Raw genomic sequence first — 20,286 nt, 5'->3', positions numbered from 1 at the left:
GAAAAATTAAGCTGCCATTTTTATTTTTACTACTATTATTATTACAAAAGTAAATGTTTTTTTTTTCTTTATTTCTCCCCATCAACTACTGGCAGCAGCACTAGCATAAAACAGTAGGATTGAAAAGAAAAGGGCAACATCTACAACAAAAATGCGGGATATTTAGAAAAAATTTAAATAAATAAAAAAAAATAAACTGGAATTAAGAAATAAAAAAATCAAATTAATAATTTAAAAGTTGAATAAAAATTCATAATAAAAAAAAAAAAGTTAAAAATAAAATGAGCGATTGAGGTGTGCAATTTTGGATTTTCCAACATTTTTTTAAACATTACAATAAATGTAATATAAGATAAGATAAGATAAATATAATTATATTAAGAAATTATTGTAATGTTTATTTTGATTTTAATTGCCCACCTGGAGCTTAAATGCTTCTTAAATCAATTAACTGATATTTCAATAACTAATGAATCATTGTTATTATGAGTCGTGCTCCAAAGATGGATAATTAGAAAGAGAAGTTATCAAACGATATCCCAGGAATTTGATGCACTAAAACTATATATCTGTTGAAATTTTTATTAACTACGTAATAAGAAATTTAAAGTATTTAACTTCTCATAGAAAACCAGATTGAATTCCCCTGATCCTGAATTTGGCTTTAAATCCTGATTTATTTTCAAATATCCTGATTAATAATTAGTATAATTTTTTAATCACTAATTATCATTGTTTTTCAAATCTAAATATTAAATTTGAAAATCATTTATAATTATTTTTCTAAATCTAATCTATAAGATCTATAAGTATTAGTTTGGTAGGAAAAAATTATTTTTAGTTAAAAATTTATTATGAGTACTTCAATATTTATATTTATTACATTATTATTGCAAGTATTTACATTTTAATGATAAATAATTCATGAACTTATGAAAACTCTACAGAAAATACAATATATATATATATATATATATATATATATATATATATATATATATATATATATATTGTCAAAAATTACTTTTTACTATTTTAAGAAAAAATTTTCAGTTAAATTTATTTTTACACACTATCATAACCATTAGTTTTTTATTAATAAAATATTCATATTTTTTAAAACGAAATTATGAATTTATCAGTAAGTGAGTTGTGAATTTTTCATGACATCAAAGAAGTCTTCTAAAACACGATTAACTCTCCATAAGTTCATCATATTTACAATGATTTCAATTCCAGAAGGTATGTCATTTTTGTATAGTCTAATGAAATTTTCAATTTTACCTGGTTGCGACCATCCATTAATCATAGAATTAAAATTTGTAAGAGCTATTGATATAGCGTTGCTCAGTCTCTTAAACTCATGGGATTGTGATTCAGAGCTTAGTCTGATAATAATAACAATTTAGGAGAACCTGATCCATGGCCGACGAGCGGTTACACTCCATTTTGTTTTACTAGGGCGCATTTCCTATTAAAGAAATTAGTGTTGATATATTATTCAAAAAGCGAGAATAAAATATACGTATCACAAGTTAATGTTCCAGATAATCCGTATGCGAATGACCCACCTTCACTTGCTGAAAGCAATATCGGAATTAAAAAACGTTTCTTCCCAAAGTCTATGTCATCTACCACTAATTGAATAGCAAAATAAAATATTCATCGTATGCTCCGGATTATCGACTACTTTTTTCACTTTCTAAACAAAATGTCTCATCAAGCAAATAAATCCTGATCAAAAATATTAATGATTATATATGTAATGAGAAAAATTTTTTTTCTTCACTTTTATCTTCCAGGACTTTTTTTATTTTTGATGTATTTAAGGTAGGTGTATCAAGGTAGTCATCCTATCCGAAAATTCCCATAGAATCCACTCAAATGCGACAAAAACCGCATAGAATCCTATAGACTGTATTGGTTTCTATGCGGTTTTTGTCGCATTTGAGTGGATTCAAAAATACAAGATAACTTAAGTGATTAGTTAAACGCCGCTCATTGAAAACTTTTGTAAAAATACAGTCATATTGCTCTGACATACATTAAAGTAGTACTAATACGTCCATATACACATACATGCATTATTATAACCGAATTTTTCTTGTACACCTCAAGCGCGAAAGCACTGAGGGTTTTCTATGATCGCTCTATCATTTTCGATTCATTCTCTCACATTAAATTATCTCTCTACTCTTTTGATTACACTAAAATAAATTAAATTGTATACTAATACAAAGAGAATTTATTAAAAAATAATTTCGACCCAATATTAAGTCGAATGATTACTCCAGTCATTGAAAATAAAGCGTTTTAGTCCCAGAGACACGAGTTTTCAATTGTCGTGTTTAAAATTCAATAAACACGATAACTCCGAATAGACACAATTAATCGGCCTAACTTTTTTTTTATCATCTTGGTATTTCTGATCACCAGAACCCATCTGAAAATCACTATAGAAATCCTTTTTGTTTAATTATAATTAATTGAAAAGATAAAACTGATTATTCACGAACAATTCAGCTGCCATTTTTTTTTTACTGTTATTATTATTTTTATCCTTTTTTCTCTCCATCAATTACTGGCAGGAGACCGAAAATAATAGTAGAGTCGAAAAAAAGCGACATCTAAGACAAAAAGGCGGAATATTCAAACAAAAATTTATAATAAAAAAAAAATTAAACTGAAAATAAAAACTAAAAAAATTTAAATTAATAATTTCAAAATTTATAATAATAAAAAAAAATTAAAAGTAATGATTAAAAATAAAATGTACGCTTGAGATGTTCATTTTTGGATTTTCCAACATTTTTGTTTATTTACACGTACTTTGTATTATTTATTATTTATTTCTTAAATTATACCTTTATAGATATTTTGGCGCCATCGAGTTGAATTTACATAGTTTCATTTTTCGTACACCTCAAGCGCGAAAGCGCTGAGGTTGCTTTATACCTAGATAACCAGAGTTTCAGCGCAATTTTTGAGCTGAAACTTTTGCCGTCTCAGTGACGTACAGTACACATGAAAAATTTCAATGTCGACTTTTGAGCTCTCTTTAACGTCAAATTTCACATAAATTTGACGTAAGTTTAAAACTGCTATTTGACGTCTGTGGGACATCAAAATTTGAGACGCAAAAAACGACGTCAACAAGACCTCAACTGGTGAGATATTGTTTACTTTTTGATTCCTGAATTTACTTTGTTGAATAGTTGCTAGATGTCACGAGATGACTTTTCTTCAATATGTATCAAACGGTGAAATCGAATCTAAATAATTTAGGTCAATTTGACCTACTACTGCAGTCAAATTTTGCTGCTCAATTTTTTATATCTCGAGTACGTCAAATAGCGGCTTTAATCTGACGTCAAATTTACGTGCAATTTGATTGTTGGTTGAGCTCAACTGGCTATCAGAGTATAATCCCTACCTAGAGTATGATCGCTCTAAATTTTAAGATCTACTGTCGGTAAGTAAGAAAGTCAATCTGTGTCATTGGGGTCTATAGATCTATAGAAACTCATAGGTGATGGAATTTTATCTCATTTTATTTAAACGGAAAAATCTGAAGATTTTGATCATCAATACATCTATGTCATCAAGATTGGTATAATACGTATAAATATATATCCGCCCTGATTTGAGTCGCCGCTTTTTTACAATAATGATCGCGCTTGCGCATAACTAGTCGGGAAAATTCTGTATAAATTTTTTGACTAAAGTTTTAAAAACACAGTTGGTACCGAACATTTCGAATAAAGATGGTACTGAGTAAAGAAGCAGTTAAGAATAAAATTATCATACTGCTAATAAAATAAAGATTGTAAATAAAGTGAAAAGATATCAGTAGTAATTGCGATCGCTATAGTTTTGTGAGTGATTTTGATGGATATACATTGTGAGTTACTTCGTTTAGTTTTATCGTTGCGTCGTTTATTTGCCAATGTCATTAAGTTTATTTAATTTACATTTATATATATATATATATATATATATATATGTATATATATACATGTATGCGCGTAGTACTTAACTGAATACGCTTACAAACGAATAGGAATGAATAAATTTCAGGTCATAGTGAATGGATTGCTCGATTAATAAGAGTATAACACAAAACAATACTTGTCACAGTTAGAAGGTCCACTACATGGTACTGAAATTCTAACCTAAAGGTTGACCATGCAAAGCAATCAAAAAGGTAGATTAACTCATTAATTACGTCAATCATTCGAATTATATGCGAGTCGAGAAAATAATTAACTATGTTAATTCACGTTCTGGCTTTATTGGTTTGGAATAATATTTCCATTTTAAATTTATTTTTGAACTTTTTAAATTCAATTTTGTATTCATTCGTTCATTCATATGCTATCAAGAACCATTTGTGGTTTACATTTTAGAACCATAGCAACATAAACCTAACAATTTGACAGATACATCCTATAAAATAATTGTTCGACAACAATCTATTTAATAATATCATTTCTCATTTTTAATATTAGTTAATAAAGAGGAAGAGAGAAAGAATGTATATATCAGCAAATATTGGGTTCCAAAGATGTCCTCAAATTGAAATGGAATAATGTTATTAAGTTGTTTAGGAATATATTTTCATGAAAAAACCAAAAACAATATTTATAATGAATAAATATCCCTGATTAAGAAAAATTATTTGAAATGATTCAAAACAATTTGAAATGATTTAAAACAATTTGATTCAACTAATATATAGATATGCACTTAGCATGAGTTAAATCATTTTTCTTAATACGGGATAAGATATGAATTTAACCATAGACATTAATGAATATATATATATTGTGAATAAATTATTTATTTAAATAAAATTTTCTAGAAGAAAAAATTGTGTAGTCAGAAATTACAAAAAATAGAGAATTTCTAAAAGATTTTTAATTTGTTAACGTGAAATTGTGGCAATTAAATATTTGTAAAATGTATTTATGTAATGACTTGAAAAAATCTCAAACTTAAAATCACTCAATAGGTTTAAATATAAAGTTGACTTCTATTCAATACAAGTAATCAAAAGTTGAGCTACGTTTATTGCATAATTACGATGAATGACACGAGACAAAAATTTTCTAAATTTTTAACTTCCCGCTAAGATAATTGCAAATTTTTTTGTTTTGTTTTCAGGGTCTACGGGCTTGAGAAATTTGTTTCAAGTAAACTAATACCAAGCTCAATTAGCAAATTTATACAGTTATAATTTGCTTTTTTGTGTCACTGTATGACAATTTGTTGCTGAGATATCATCCTTCAAATGAAAGCGGATTCTGTTGTTTTTGATTATCAATATCTCAGCGACTAATGGCCGTATAACTTTAAGAGCAGCATTAAAAACTGGAATAAATTCCCTACAAGTCTGGTTTTCGATTTTTGAACAAAATTTCTGTTTCATCCTCAATATTGATGTAAAAAAACGTACAAAAAATGACTTCTTATGGTTTTTAGTCGATCAACCGCTACTCCGCAATTATTGATAGAAAGGTCAATGTTGCCAGGTATTTATATGGTTCAATGTACCACCCAAAGCCCTGTAAATTTTCAGATTGATCCATTGAACCTGTTTTCCGGACCGATTGATCAAAATTTTACAAAACAATTAAAGAAACTAGGATTGTTCCTTTAATTGTGTAACTATCTTCAAAATGAGAAAATTATTTCTTTCTCGACTATTCTTACAATTTTATATTAGTTGTGTAATAAGTGTAAAGAGGAAAGAAAAACCGTGAAAAGTCATTTTTTGTACGTTTTAAATTAATGTTGAGGATGATTGTCGGATAATGACACAAAAAAGCAAATTATAACTGAATAAATTTGCTAACTGAGCTTGGTATTAGTTTACCTGAAAAAAAATTTCTCAAGCCCGTAGACCCTAAGGACAAAACAAAAAAATATAGAAAATTTTTGTCTCGAGCCATTTCTCATAATTACGCAAAGCCGTAGCTTTAAAAAATCTTTGCCACAAAATCTTTCAACTAGAGATTTCAAACTTTAAATTTTACTTTCTTTTTTATACGACTATTTTTTTCAAAGATACAGGCTTCTAAAAATTACCAAAGAATTCATAAAATTTTTTTGTATCTTTAATTTTTTAGATAAGTGAATATAAAATTAAAATTAAAATGCAACAAAATGATAAGTTTCTGGGGAAAAAAAAAAAAGAAAAAAAAAAGAAAAATAGTAGTGCTATCTACTAAGCATATATGTTGTCTTTTAGTCATGTATGTTCAATAGATAACACTGCTACTTAATTTTTGTCGAAAAAATATACTGTTGCATTTTCACTCTAATTCTATATACGTTCCATTCATGTACTATTCATTACTTCACAAATATTGAAAAGAAGTAAAGTTTATATTCAAACGTATTGAATGATTTAAAATTCGAGATGTCTTGGAGTCTTTATCATGTAAGCAGGGTAAACCGTTTTTAAATTTTACTGATTGAAACTAAACTTTTTTCGAGCTGAGAGAGCCTACAAATGATAAAATTTTTCGAGCTTAAATAGTTGGATAACATGTAGAATTGATATTTTTTCAGTTTAAAGAATGGCTAGTTTTTAAGTATGGCCCATCGAGTTCATTGTTTTCTATATTTTATTACCACGTTTTAATTAACTCGCTTTCATGTATGTCTGTTCGGGTGGAATTTTGAAATTGATTTTAAACTATCTTTCAGATAAGCTGGAGACTTGAAATTTGAAACACAATACAAGAAAATGAAAAAAATAATAGAATAAAAAATTCATATTCGTTTGTTTGTCTGTTTGGTACAAATTTTAATAATCAATTTGAAACTAACTTTTGGATGAGTTATATTTTTGAATATAACTCACAACTGAATGACAGATAAAAAGAATCTAACTTTGCTTTGTTTTAATATTTTTAAGTATCAATCTTTTGAAAAATGAGTTTGATATACTATTGGTAGGTAGATATAGCGATTTTCTATTTCAGACATAATCAAGTAAAAATAAACTGAAGTAAACCTGAAAATTGTCACATGTCTCTGTCATGATCTTATCCAGGTGTTTAAAATTTCACACACACAATACTAAAAAGCAGAAAATAACTATCCAAATAAAAACAAGTTTTTAATATACCACGTTTTTAAAACGGACTAAAAAATATAAAATAATTTCTCTGAGCCTTATGAAGATTTAAAACCATATAGAAATTCCAAACTTCTTACAGATAATTCTGAAAATTTATGATTGTGAATTTTTAATAGCCATGAAAATACTTGTAAGATTTAAAACGAAAAACGTGGGGTGCATGCAATACATAACTGCAAGAAGTGTAGAGAGGAGCTATCAATGAGAAAACTTGCACATCGGTTCATATCATTTGCAGTGCAATAAAATTGTTAGTTAAACTATTAATGCATCAATTATCTGTTGCATGTGCCCCACGTTTTTCGTTTTAAATCTTACAAGTATTTTCATAGCTATTAAAAATTCACAATCATAAATTTTCAGGTCTATCTGTAAGAAGTTCGGAATTTCTGGTGGTATATTAAATTTTTTTTTCTATTTTGTTAATCATTTTTACATAACTTCGTTATCTTACTTTCATGTAAAAATTAAAAACCAATAATATTTCAATTCTAATAGTAAGCATTGATGCGTTTCGTTAATACATTCAAAGCATAACGAATTCATAGAAGGAAGGCTCATCATTACTTGGACTGTTGAGTCGAATGATCAGTAGGCTTGGAAATCCGGTCATACTATTTGTAAAATGTATTCTGATGTGATTGGTTAGTGTAGATTTAAATAGAGTAGATCATTTGGTAATGCATCATTTATTAACCGGAACGATTCAACGTCATAAAAGTAGCATAAAAATTGGATACTCAGGGCTAAAAGATATTATGTCATGAGTCGATCATAGTCATATTTTAACAGGTAGTCTAAACTGATGTATTGACTTGGATTGTTTTGAATTAAATGAAAAGTTAGCAGTTCCGTCAACCCTTTCTTTTTTTTGTTTTAAAAAATATATTGGTCAAACCAATTCTAAAAATAGATGTTGTAATTGAAGTGCTTACATTTTACAATTCACGCAAACTAATAATTATTTTATCATTAATTAATGTTTAACCTAGATAGATGCGGTAAATTCTACAGAAAAGGTAAAGAGGTTAATAAAAATTTTTTGTAAAAATACAGTACACAGCAAAAAATTTTTACTTGCCCAAGAAATTTTTTGCATTATAAATTGAAAACAAAAATTTTTCGAGGCAAGAAAATTTTTCGTTTTCAATTCATAATGTAAAATATTTCTTGAACCAAGAAATACTTTTTTTCTGTGTAGTAAATGTAAGTCCTCAGAAAATTATGATTGAAAACAAAATAATTTTAACTTATTCCGATTGCAATTAAATAAAAGTCAATTGACATTTCTTTGTTTTCAATCCAAGTTTTTAATCAGTAAAAAGTCATAAATAAATATTCAAATATTATAAATGAAAATAAGTGGCAGAGACAGCCGTTTGGCACGCGTGTGGTTCGGGCGATCACCAAAGTTAAGCAGCATCGAGCATGATTTTTACTCAACTGGGTGACTGCTTAGCCACGCGTTGGGTTCGGACGAAGGTCTCTGGGTGTCACTAGAGCTTTGCCTCAGCCGCACAATGAAGGCAGAAGGAGAAGTAAGCAATTTGCGATACAAAAGGCAAAAGTGTATAAAGCCAAAAAAACTATACACTGCAACTTCTCATTTATTTTTTCATTATAAATGAAAAACTATAACCAAACAAAAACACCTTGCCAATTTCCAATGACGTAAGTTTTTTTCAAAAAATCGAGTTTTATGGAGATTTGCAAAGGTGTAAGAAATAAAAATTTGGATCAAATTTGATTTAAAATTTCTTTATTGGGAAGTTAGTTACTGAACAAAAAGAGTTGCCCAACATTTAATTATATTATTTCAGATCACTGACAAACCACATATAATCAAAGATGGAATCGTAACAGCAACAACGGAAAAATACGGACGAAATAGTGCAAGATGGATCCACCCCTAACAAGCAAAGTCCTACGCGCTCCTAATCTTAAACGTGGTCAAGAAAACATTAGAATACATAATAGGGTGAGTATTTGAGACCTCTATAAATCAATATAGAACTTGATACACAGTTAAAACCAAGTATTCATTTATTTATATTGTTTTTCGACCATGAGATTAAAATAGGCTATCATTTCTCATAAGCACATAACTTAACAAATGATGAAAATTTTCAATAAATACGAAATTTTACAACTGCATCAAATGGTTCAATCGTCCCTTTGCGGGGACAATTGAACCACTAGTCGGGGACAATTGAACCAAGAGTATTATAACCATAAACGAATGATTTTAACGAATAATTTACTATTTATCACAGCTTAAAACTAAAATTACATCACTTCTAATAATATTGATTATTTTTTATAATATTTTATGTTATAACAATCACTTTTAAAACTTTTGCCAATATAATAATTTTTTTTCTTGGTTAGTTTAGCTTTTTTTGACATTTAGTCAAGATGCGTGCGCATGTCTGATGCTCACAGTGGATTCGTGTGGTTCAACCGTCTCCGAGAGTACTGGTTCAATTGACCTCATATGATTTTATTGAAATAATTAGTTTTAAAAAAAATATTCAAGAACTATTTTACTAGAAGTAAAGTTAGAAATTGATGACTAATATATGTATGAATGTATTACAAAAAAAATTTTAAGATTACATTTAAAAAATAAAAAATTATTAAACAATTTGTCAAGAGCTGAAAAAAAGTTCAGATACCTAAAAACACAAAAACTTGAATTTTTTAAAAGTAAATCATAATATTGGTTCCAAATTTTGGTCAGACTAAGGTTTAGTGTATTAAAATATAATTCCAAGAGGACGACTTATTTTTATATTTTTTTCGATTTTTTAAGCTTATTGGTTCAATTGCCCCATGGTTCAATTGATCCCACTCTCCCCTACTAGAGTTTTCATACTGCGCTTACAAACATCATTAATTTTTTCATTCCACGATTAAGTATTGTCAAGAATTACTCCAAGTTATTTTACAAAGTTTATAAATTTATTTATAGAATCATTAACACTAATATTATTACAAAGTTTGTACTTAGTCCAGGAGCCTCAGAGAACCGGTAAGGTGGACAAATATGTAACAATTGGGAAATTCGTGAAGTTGTTTGAATCTATATAAACAACGAAAAAAAAAAATAGTTACCGGGAAAAAACCCTGTGCAAGTATTGTTTATAAAGAATAAATGAGTGTTAAGTGAGTGATTTCTCAAGATCAGATACATATAAAGAGTATATTAGAAAATCCAGTACACTACTCTTAGGAATACCCCTTGATATATTTCTTCAAAATGTAATTAAGATTTGGATAGATCTAAATGTAAGTAATCATAATAGAGAATGAAAAGAGCTTTGAATTAGATCATAACTTTGAAATACGGAATATCAGAAAAAATTCAGAGAACAAGAATTTTTTTAATGATTTGTTGACGATAGTTTCTAAACTAACGAACCGATTGCAATAGATTATGCAGTGATTAAACGAGACTGTGAAAGTGAGGATCCAATATAATTTTTAAAACATTTAGTACTCTCTTAAATTTGAAATAGTGTAAATAGTGACTATTCACTGTTTACTAGTAAAATGTATGTCACTAATTTAAATAGTAATATACTTATCACTGGCAATAAGTGACTATTCACTGCCAAATAATGATTTTCACAAATTTGTTTTTAAAGAGTACATTATATAATATATATTCTAAGGCATCTAGAGAGAATAAGGTAAATTGTTGTTTTTTTTAATTTTTCGGCACCGAAATCTTCCGAACAAATTGACCAATTTTGATGTTTAGTTTGATTTAGTTATAAAGTTACAGAAAGTTTACATACCTACAGAGACACACACATACACATAAACACAGAATATACATGGACATTGCTCTGAAAATAGTCAGAACAGCTGTTAAGGACCTCAACACGTCAAATCTGATGAAAATTCCATTTCAAAACTCCGGATGAAAACAATTACTTGACGAATTTTTCGAAATTCGTCAATTTTTATGGCGGAAAATTGAAAAATGTAAAAAATTTCATTATTCTTTTTAACTAATATTACGAGAATGAAAGTTTACTTGCCATTTGAGATAAATCATTCTTTGTTGAATTAATACAGTTTGGACAATGTATTCTAACCAATGAATTCGTATTAAAATAGCTTAGTGTCACTTTATTATTTAAAGAAAAATTTTTTAACGTATTTTTCAGAAAAATGTATAGTATTTCAACAATTAATATTCATTTATTTTTCAACAAATTAAGAAAGCTATTCAAATAACTAATTTATTTTTGAATGAATTATTTAAAATATCTAAACCAATTATTTGGAAGAAAATCATTGGTTCAAATAGTTGCTTTTATTTGCTAGCGCATTATGAAGTTGGTTTAGTTAAAATAGTCGATTACATAATTGTTTAAAATCAAATTGTTGTAGATAACAACACAAATTCAAATTATCAATTGAAATTTATGAAATTATCTGTTTAAAATCCAATTATTAATGAAATTATTTTAATTTATCCATTTAAAATATAATGTTTTAATTAATCTATTTTTAATGTTATTTAATACCCCCGACTGGACGCAGTGAAAAGGGAGTAGTTCTTGCATTTGCCTAAAAAGTCCCAGTAACTTTTTTTGGTTTATTACTCTTTTCTTGTAATCTAGTTTACCTAGAAATTGGTTGACCATTCGAAATAATCAAAATTTAGTACTAGCAGTTACACAAAAAATTACTCGATTTTTTTTTTTTACTTGAAATTGAATAGTAATTTTGAATGATTATTTTAAATTATCTATTTTACAATTGATTAGTAAATTAAACTATTTTAAATAAAAATTTAAAAATAAATGGAAATGGAATGCATAATATTTATGTTATGATTTGATATAATGATCATTTTTTTAAATGAAGAATTAAAATTTTTCTTAATCGAAAAATTTGCAACCCTTATTTAAAATTTTGTACCTAGCTTGAATAATAAAAAAAAAAAAATAATAATAATAATTTAAGAAACCGAGAAAACTTAGTTTTCTACTTGTCCTTCTTACATACTCAACCGATATTGAAATTTTAATTATTCGAAATTAAAATTTTTTGTGAAATAAAATTTTATTTTATGACTGATGAATTCATTCATCAAATAACTTACTTGATTAGTTGGTTTTGAGCTTCATAGATAAAAAAAAAACAGTTTATTCTAAAACTGGCTGTTTCAATCTTTTAGCTAAAATGAATAACTTTGGATACTAAATATTAAATACTTTTTACAAATAGTCTGAGTATCAAGTAAGTGTTCATTAATAATTAAATAATAATAAGAGAAGGTAAGTATAACCAAGCCGTGTGCGACAATCGTCAGCGTACCAATTACTCGTTCGAAAGAGGGGGATAGCATTTTCAGGAATAAGAGAAACCGAATAGCTCAGTATAAAACTAGCCGTCGTGTTCATCTCTCGTAACAGCGATATTTTTATAACGCAAGATCTAATGTACATTCATTTTCCAAAGATAAAGAAAAGTTATTTTGTCTATAACAAAGATGTGAAAAATAAGAAATAATGGATAAATATTTTAAAAATAATCATAGTGAATTTTGTGTGAATGTACTTGTTAATTAGAGTTTCTATGTCTTAATTTACAATTGAAATTAATACAAAAAAAATGGCATTAACTGAAGAAAAGCATAATAATCCACGCTTACGTGATAAAAAAGGCATTCCAGTGGACGACGTATGTAAAATAAAAGTAACTTAGTCGAAAAAAAACCGGGGCATCCGTATTAATAATTAAAAAAGGAAAACAATACTTTTTTTTCAATGACTTATATAATCGATGTAAATATCTGGAAAAAACAAGGCCCGGCATGAGCCTTGATAAAGATCCTACGCGTTGATCTGTCACACTTCGTAGCTGATTCTGAGAGAAAGGTTATTACTTCTAGGATGTAGGTTGTGTTTGGCCCAATTTTCGTCTATCCTTTCCTGGCTTGCGTTCACCCTGACGAATTTAAACCAACATTATTGGAACTTGTTCTATAGCGCTATATTTACCTGTACAATAGGACCTCGTTATAAGACTATCAATTTTTCTCTAAAACTATCGCGATATTTGGTTTATAAAAAAGACAAAATGATAGTCTTATAACGAGATCCAACTGTATCTATATCTATATATATATATTAGGGTTCTTCATTTCCGGCAAAAGTATTTTTTTTGTTGCTCATCAAGAAAAATATTGTTTTTTATGCTAAAACAAAAATTCCTGCCAAGTTTGAGCTCTTAATTCCAATCCTAAGTATTTTTCATTTGATTTTAAAAAATTCCCATTTAAAATACACGTAAATTAAATTACTTTTTTTTTAATTTTCTAATACTTAGCTGCGTTTTATAATATCGACGCGGTTTTGGTCGCAAATTGTAGGGCATTTAGTGTTCTTCAAAAGTGCCCATAGTAACTTAGTTGTAATTCCAGCTGTTTCACTTATTTCCGCTGAGGAAGTCATTTTTCGTATCAAATTGACGTTTATTGGCTTGCAGAACGTAAACCAATGAATGTACACCAAAAATGTAGATGGAAATTTCATAGGAAATTTTATTCCCTTTAAAAAAAGCCCTCTGAGTCAAGTCACTAAAGTCCATAGTTTCGGAGTTATAGGAGGTTTAATAATTTAAAAAATATAATTTAAAAAAAAAATGACAATCGCTATTATATTTTTTAAATTGTTAAAACTCCTATTACTCGAAAACTATGGATATATATATATATATATATATATATATACATATATATATAAGTTGATAAATAACGAAAGATTTTTATGTACGCAACATACCATAAGATTCTTCTTTCTTCATAGATGATTTGAGCATATATTTCATTGTTTTAATCGCTTCTGTTACATTTTGCTAGTTTACAAAATTATTAAAATTTTAATTTAATTTCCATATTATTTATATTAATTTTGTTATTTGTTTCTGTTAAGTCTCCAAGTATGTTTATTATTTCATGATGCATGATGATAATTGCCGTTCAAGTTGAAAAAAATCTATTCATCTATTATAAAATATACTAATAAGCTGGAAATAGTGACTACAAATTGATCGATTTTTTAATTTTTATGTCAACAAACTGATAGTTTGTGTCTAAAAACACGGTAAAATTTTTTTTAGCTCATATTTTCAGATAAAGATATCTATTTAATGCCCGACATGACTGTTTTTTTTTTTTTTATAAATGAGAAGAGGTTTCTTCAGTTAATTTCCTATCAAATTACATGGATCAGTAGTCGAATTTTCGAAAAAATAAGTCAGAATTTTAATTCTTAAAATAAAATCTGAAATTTATGATATTTTTACGTGAAATGACAGCCTCATTGTGGTATTAAAATTGAACAATTTATTCTTTAGTGAAGTTCCTATAAAATCATAAATTGATATGCGAATTAGAATGGCGAAAAATTGATTGAATAATTGATACTGTTTTTCAAGAAATAATTTTTTTTTTTTTTTTTTTTTTTTTTTTTAATAAGTTGTAAACATAAATCACTAATAACTTTACCATAAAAAAATTATATTGCTAAAAATTTAAGTTTCGTCCAGCGAAGTAAGCGGAGAAAAATCCAAGTTCACATACATAAACCATCAGTCATAATACATTATCGTAGTAAAATACGTGAAATTTTACTCTTTTTATTCAATGACGGATGTGACCGAATTATCATCTGAAGTCATTTATATGGAAAAAATGACATTTAACTTATGATAACAATTTTTATTTATGCTATAGTAATTTTGAGTTATGTTTCAAATAAAAATGATTAAATACCCATAATAGTTTTGAGTTTACTTTCCAAATAGTAAATTTCTTTACTTTTTTCCGTATAGTAGTTCGTCGTGATAGATAACTGTTACTTTAGAAATAAATCGCATGATTTCATTTATTTGTTTTTTCTTGTTATTTTTATTCTCATACAATGCCATGGATGTCCAAAACATAATCTTGCACAGTAATTTTATTCAATGGGCACATTTGTAGTCTTTAGCGTTTTCTGCTTTCAATTCATTGCTATTATTATTATTATTTTGGTTTATAATTTCAACCATATTGAAACATGATAAAAAAAAGTGAATTACATTCCGAGATACCTCAAAAAAGGGGGCCGGTCATAAAAATTACGCAATCATGATAGTTAGGAGCTTGCTTCTGTCTTGGCCTAGTCACGTATTACATCATCAGCCCCTCTTATTTCTTTACGGGGGCACTCAACATGCATAAATGCATTGTAAATATTTATATATATCTGTATGTGTGTGTATTAGAATTTTTACTTCTCTGTTTCTGACGTAAGGCAGGAGTAAAAAATAATATATGCAACAATACAGCCTGCAGTATTAACAAAAGACGTATCAGACTCCAGAATACAAGGTCGTATAAACATCTTGAGAATTGCGATTAGCTTTTATATTAATTTGCATATAATTATGGACAACATGTTTATAAATCAAATTTTTATCTGTTATTGAATGCATCAACGTAATATTATTGTCGATCTTTTATATCAATCAAATTCAATAAAATTATTCACGCGTTTATAAAAATTTTTTGTTTTACTACTACCTGACACCGTGTCATTTTACTGAAATCTACTTGTCGTATCTTGTGTACCCACATTCTCAACCCACGTAAATCGCTCAAGAGTACATATCAAATAAGTTACTTTGACGCAACCTACGTTGAATATTTAATAAGAGGCCACGATGTGAATCTTGAACGCTTGATCAACTTAGCTTTCTGCTTTATGACTTACTGTCAATGTATCATATAGAATAGAGACTCCTCTATTCTCCATGCAATGTATCAACGATAGCTACTAATCAAACGAAGACTCGTTATTTTTTTTTTCTATTGAAAAAATATATAGAAAAAGGTACATTAGGAAGACTCGTTAGTTTAGAGAAAACAACATGCGCCTTTTTTATCACATTTGAATAGACAAATGCAATTTTTTCTGTTGCACTTACACGATAAATGATAATTTGAAAACAATTTTTGTAACATATGCTCAAAATTTACATCATTTAACGCTTACGGTCGGCAGCTTTAAATATTAGATATGACAGCGAATAATAAAGACATCTAATTATTTAAAGCGTGACGTCAATGTGCATAAATATATTATATTTATAGCCATACGAAAGTATGGCTAGCATGCATAAAAACATAAAAATAAGTCATTGAGCCAACTTATAGCAAAATTTATTATCATTAAAAATTATGATAATTAGATTTCTAAGTGCCCTTTATAACCCGCCTTTTTAAATACTTTTTACAAAAAATTAAGTAATTATAAATCTAATACAATGACGGATAGAATGCTCGTATTTGGACACTAACCTCGCCTTTGGTTCAACTATCAATTTTTCCAAGATTTTCTTTTAAACATAAAAGAATTAAAAGGAAAAATTATGCTGGGTATCATACCCTAGTCCTTACTTAATATTCGCAGAGGTTTTATTTGTAGAAAAACCTGAACAAGAATATTTCATAACTCGTCTTGCTAGAATAATTCTACCCGAGAAGAAATCATTTAGATCTCCGTTGATCAATGGTAGACTCACGGAAATCTGATTTTTTCAAAAATTAGATCAAAGTAGATTTCACAGTTGCCAGAGTAATTTTTTTTAAAAGATTCACCAAAATTTGTAGATATTAACAAAAATCTGAAAATATTTCCATTGATATTATTGCGGATTTAAAGATATCAGCGATTTTTTGACATCACCATAGATCTAAATTACCCGGAGATTCGAGATCATTGAGGAGGATCTTAAAACATCACTATGACCATGAAAAGATTTTATAAAATTTTATAGAAATTATATAAAATGTTACAAAATTTAAATAAAAATGAATAAATAAATTTAAATACAAAATTTCATGAAAATTTATGAAACGTATTGCACAACTTTTAAAAAGGAACAGGTTTATTAATTAGTGTTTCCTGTTAATATTAATGTGCTTTTTATAAGGTGTTAGTGTGGTATAAATATAATAAATACGATTTAATGTAAGTCGTGTGACCTTGAAAGATGATAGTAAAGCCCAACCTCTCCGCTTCGCGTTCAAAATGTATCATAAATATTAAAGTAATGAGAGTTTATTAGACATTATTATTTAAAATTTTTTACTTTTGCACAAAATAATATTTTTATATGTTAAAACATATACATCGATCACAACTAGTCAAACAAGATAGTGACAGTGTACTAAATTTATACACAAAATGTTAAATATTCAACACTGATTTTAACATGCACTTTTATTTTACTTACTGACGAAATATTTTCTATAGCAGTCAGTTAAAAAATTTAAAAATGGAAAAGGGAATATCCCCTCATTCCTTATCAAAAAATTGTTAAAAAAGTGTTAACTATTCTAAACTTCAAAACGTGACACAACGACGAGATTTTTTTGAACGTTTTTAAAAACTTTTGAAAATTCAAGAGAAAAATCAAAAAATATCTTTATATTATTAAGTTATGCCAAAACGAAAAACGTTCGGAAATAGTTCAAAATCAGTTTTTTCTGAACGTATTTCGTACTCAAAAATATCAATTTGTAGTATTAAGCCAATTGGTTTTTTTTTTTTTTTTTTTTTTTTATATTTTAAGAAGTTTGAAAATCGTTTCAAAAAGTTCGTCATTGTGTCGCGTTTTGAAGTTTAGAATAGTCAACACTTTTTTAACCTTTTTTCAACAATTTTTTTTTTACACGGTATAAGCTTGCTCAATTTTCAAATTTATCGAGTTAATTTTATGCGAGAATTTCTTTTAAATTTAAAAAAAAGTTTTGAGGTGGTTAATGATCTAAATTAAGATGCACATAACTTTGACAAATTTTTAAAATAGATTAATTAAGTGTAATAACGTTACCACAAACTAAGTCAAATTTTTATTTGTAATAGGCTTTGAGAATAATTAGTTAATTTTCGGCAATTTAACATGGACTCTATGGCAAGAAATAAAAAATTGTATTTCAAGATAAATTAAATGTAGAAAAAGTTGAATTGTAACAATACAAAACCTCTCATCTTATAAAATACGTTTGCAAGAAATATAAAGAAAAAGAAAATCTTTCAAACGGTTTGTCAAAAAATTAAAAAAAATTTTACAAGAAAGTTTTCAAAATATACAAAAAAAAATTTTTTCAAAAAATACAAAAAAAAAAATTTAGAAAATTTAGCAAGTATGAGATAATATATTTTAAACCACTCGTTTGACCAATCAGAAAGGATTGTATTTTGATATAAAATTTTATGAGGGTCACTTTAGTCAGTTAGCGGCGTATTCTTGGGCATGAGTTACATACAAATTTTTGTATTGATTATCGATGGAAATTATATGAAAAATTAAAAAAAAAAATTGTTACAGATCAAATTAGAACGTGTGTTAGGCGTGACCGTATCAAGTAATGCTGCATTGGATTGTGACACAACAAGTGAAATAGTCGCCTATCCTGCAGGGTAAGTTCATTATTCTTTTTAACAATGAGATTATGTTTCAGTTCTCTTTACGACTTTTTTTTCCTATCATCCATACTAGAGTGTTTTTCATTTCCCAAGTAACCTTTTTTTTACTTTGCCACGATATAAATCATTTATTTGTAACCTATAAATAATAAAAGAATTAAAATAGTTAATTCTGTTTCCGTTTAGCCCTGCGTAAATAATGATACTTTTCCAGTATAATACAACGAGAAAAATTTTATTACTTGCTGAGATAAAAAAACATATCGCAGTAAACAATATATGTTTCTGTAGCAAATTTAACGCTCTACAGAAGAGATTTCTTATGTTTTTTCATGTAAATTCAACCATTCAAGTGATATCAAAGTTTAGAATTTTAAATGTCTAAAAAATTCTTTTTTCTTCGAAATTTTATCACTCACCAAATAGATGTACATCCACGCATTATACTTTTTGCTGTAGAAAATTTACCGCTCAACAGATAAAATTTCTTATGTTTTTTTCATAAACCTATTGTTTCGTAAACTATTTGATGAAAGTTTTTTTCCGATATAGGGTAGAAGAACCATTTGTGGTTACTGATCTATTTTTGAAGATTTAATACTTTATTTTAATTAATGAAAAAATATAAAATAAAATTTCCATTTTAATCGTGGGATAAAAGTATCTTCGAACATATTTTTAAAAATACATTGTGTCATTGTGTATTTTACAAATTATTTTATTTAAATTTTCAAGTGTCCAAAACTGACCCCTAAAGTGGCCAAAAACAGTACTTCTGCTCTACTTCAAACTTAGAGCTTCCATAACTTTTGAATAGTAAAGTTTATAAAAAAATTATAAGAGATTTTTTTTGTAAAGCAGTCAATTTCATGCAAAAAAAAGTATAGTGCGTGACTGTATATTAATTTTTTAAGTAGTAATAAAATTTCAAAGAAAAAAGATTTTTTTTAAACATTGTAAACTTTGAACTTTAATATCACTTAAATGATTGAATTTACAAAAAAAAAAATCTGTCTATCGGTTGATCCTGCGGGCCAGCCCCAAAACTTCCTGCTGTTTTCGAGCTCCTTGAGCTTGAAAACATTGTTGTGATTACATTTTCGAGCTCAAAAATACTATTGGATACCATTGTTTTCGGAAAAAACCGTTTTTTAGCATTTCTTTCTTTCACGATATCTTACGAAATTATCAACCGATTGAGATGGTTGAGGCGGCAATCGACGCGTTTTATTGAATTCTTGTGCTGATTAGATTTTGGAATTGATCGATCAAGCCATTTCTGAGAAAATTGAAAAAAACTGATTTTTTTTTTGTTTTTGTTTTGTTTTTCTTTCATATTTTAGAGACTATTCGATCGATTGATTTGAAATTTTCAGCAAAGTTGACGGCCAACAAACTCTTTTGATTGCCACCTCAAACATTTTAATCGCTCAGTTCATTAAAAAGATATTAAGAGTTTACATCCATACACACACACACACACACACACACACACACACACACACACACACACACACACACACACACACACAGACACTTAGCCATGCTTCTGAAAATAGTCAGAATAGCTTCCTAGGACCTCAAAACGTCAACATCGGATGAAATTTAAATTTTTGAAAATCGGGGTGAAAACTATAACTT

The 20,286-nt window shown here is 27.5% G+C and overlaps 1 protein-coding gene across 7 annotated transcripts in view; it reads left to right on the top strand.

Annotated features, from left to right (window-relative positions):
• The first annotated feature begins 3,677 nt into the window (after positions 1-3,677).
• LOC103578189 (mitogen-activated protein kinase-binding protein 1) overlaps positions 3,678-20,286 on the top strand; it is a 33,515-nt gene continuing 16,906 nt past the window's right edge. For 2 of the 7 annotated variants that reach the window (XM_053738963.1, XM_053738957.1), the window contains exons 1-4: positions 3,681-3,901; positions 4,078-4,204; positions 8,968-9,125; positions 18,548-18,639. In XM_053738963.1, coding sequence (XP_053594938.1) covers positions 9,045-9,125; positions 18,548-18,639 — 173 coding nt within the window. In that variant the 5' untranslated portion in view covers positions 3,681-3,901; positions 4,078-4,204; positions 8,968-9,044. Of the gene's footprint in view, positions 3,902-4,060; positions 4,205-8,967; positions 9,126-12,562; positions 12,848-18,547; positions 18,640-20,286 lie in introns of those variants that run through there. The other 5 variants (XM_053738962.1, XM_053738958.1, XM_053738960.1 and 2 more) reach the window with 5 other exon arrangements.

The sequence above is a fragment of the Microplitis demolitor genome, chromosome 5 (genome assembly GCF_026212275.2).
Source record: "Microplitis demolitor isolate Queensland-Clemson2020A chromosome 5, iyMicDemo2.1a, whole genome shotgun sequence".
In the NCBI taxonomy this organism is placed as follows: domain Eukaryota; kingdom Metazoa; phylum Arthropoda; class Insecta; order Hymenoptera; family Braconidae; genus Microplitis; species Microplitis demolitor.
Note: the sequence above shows the minus strand (reverse complement) of the source record. Positions and strands in the feature narration are given on the sequence as shown.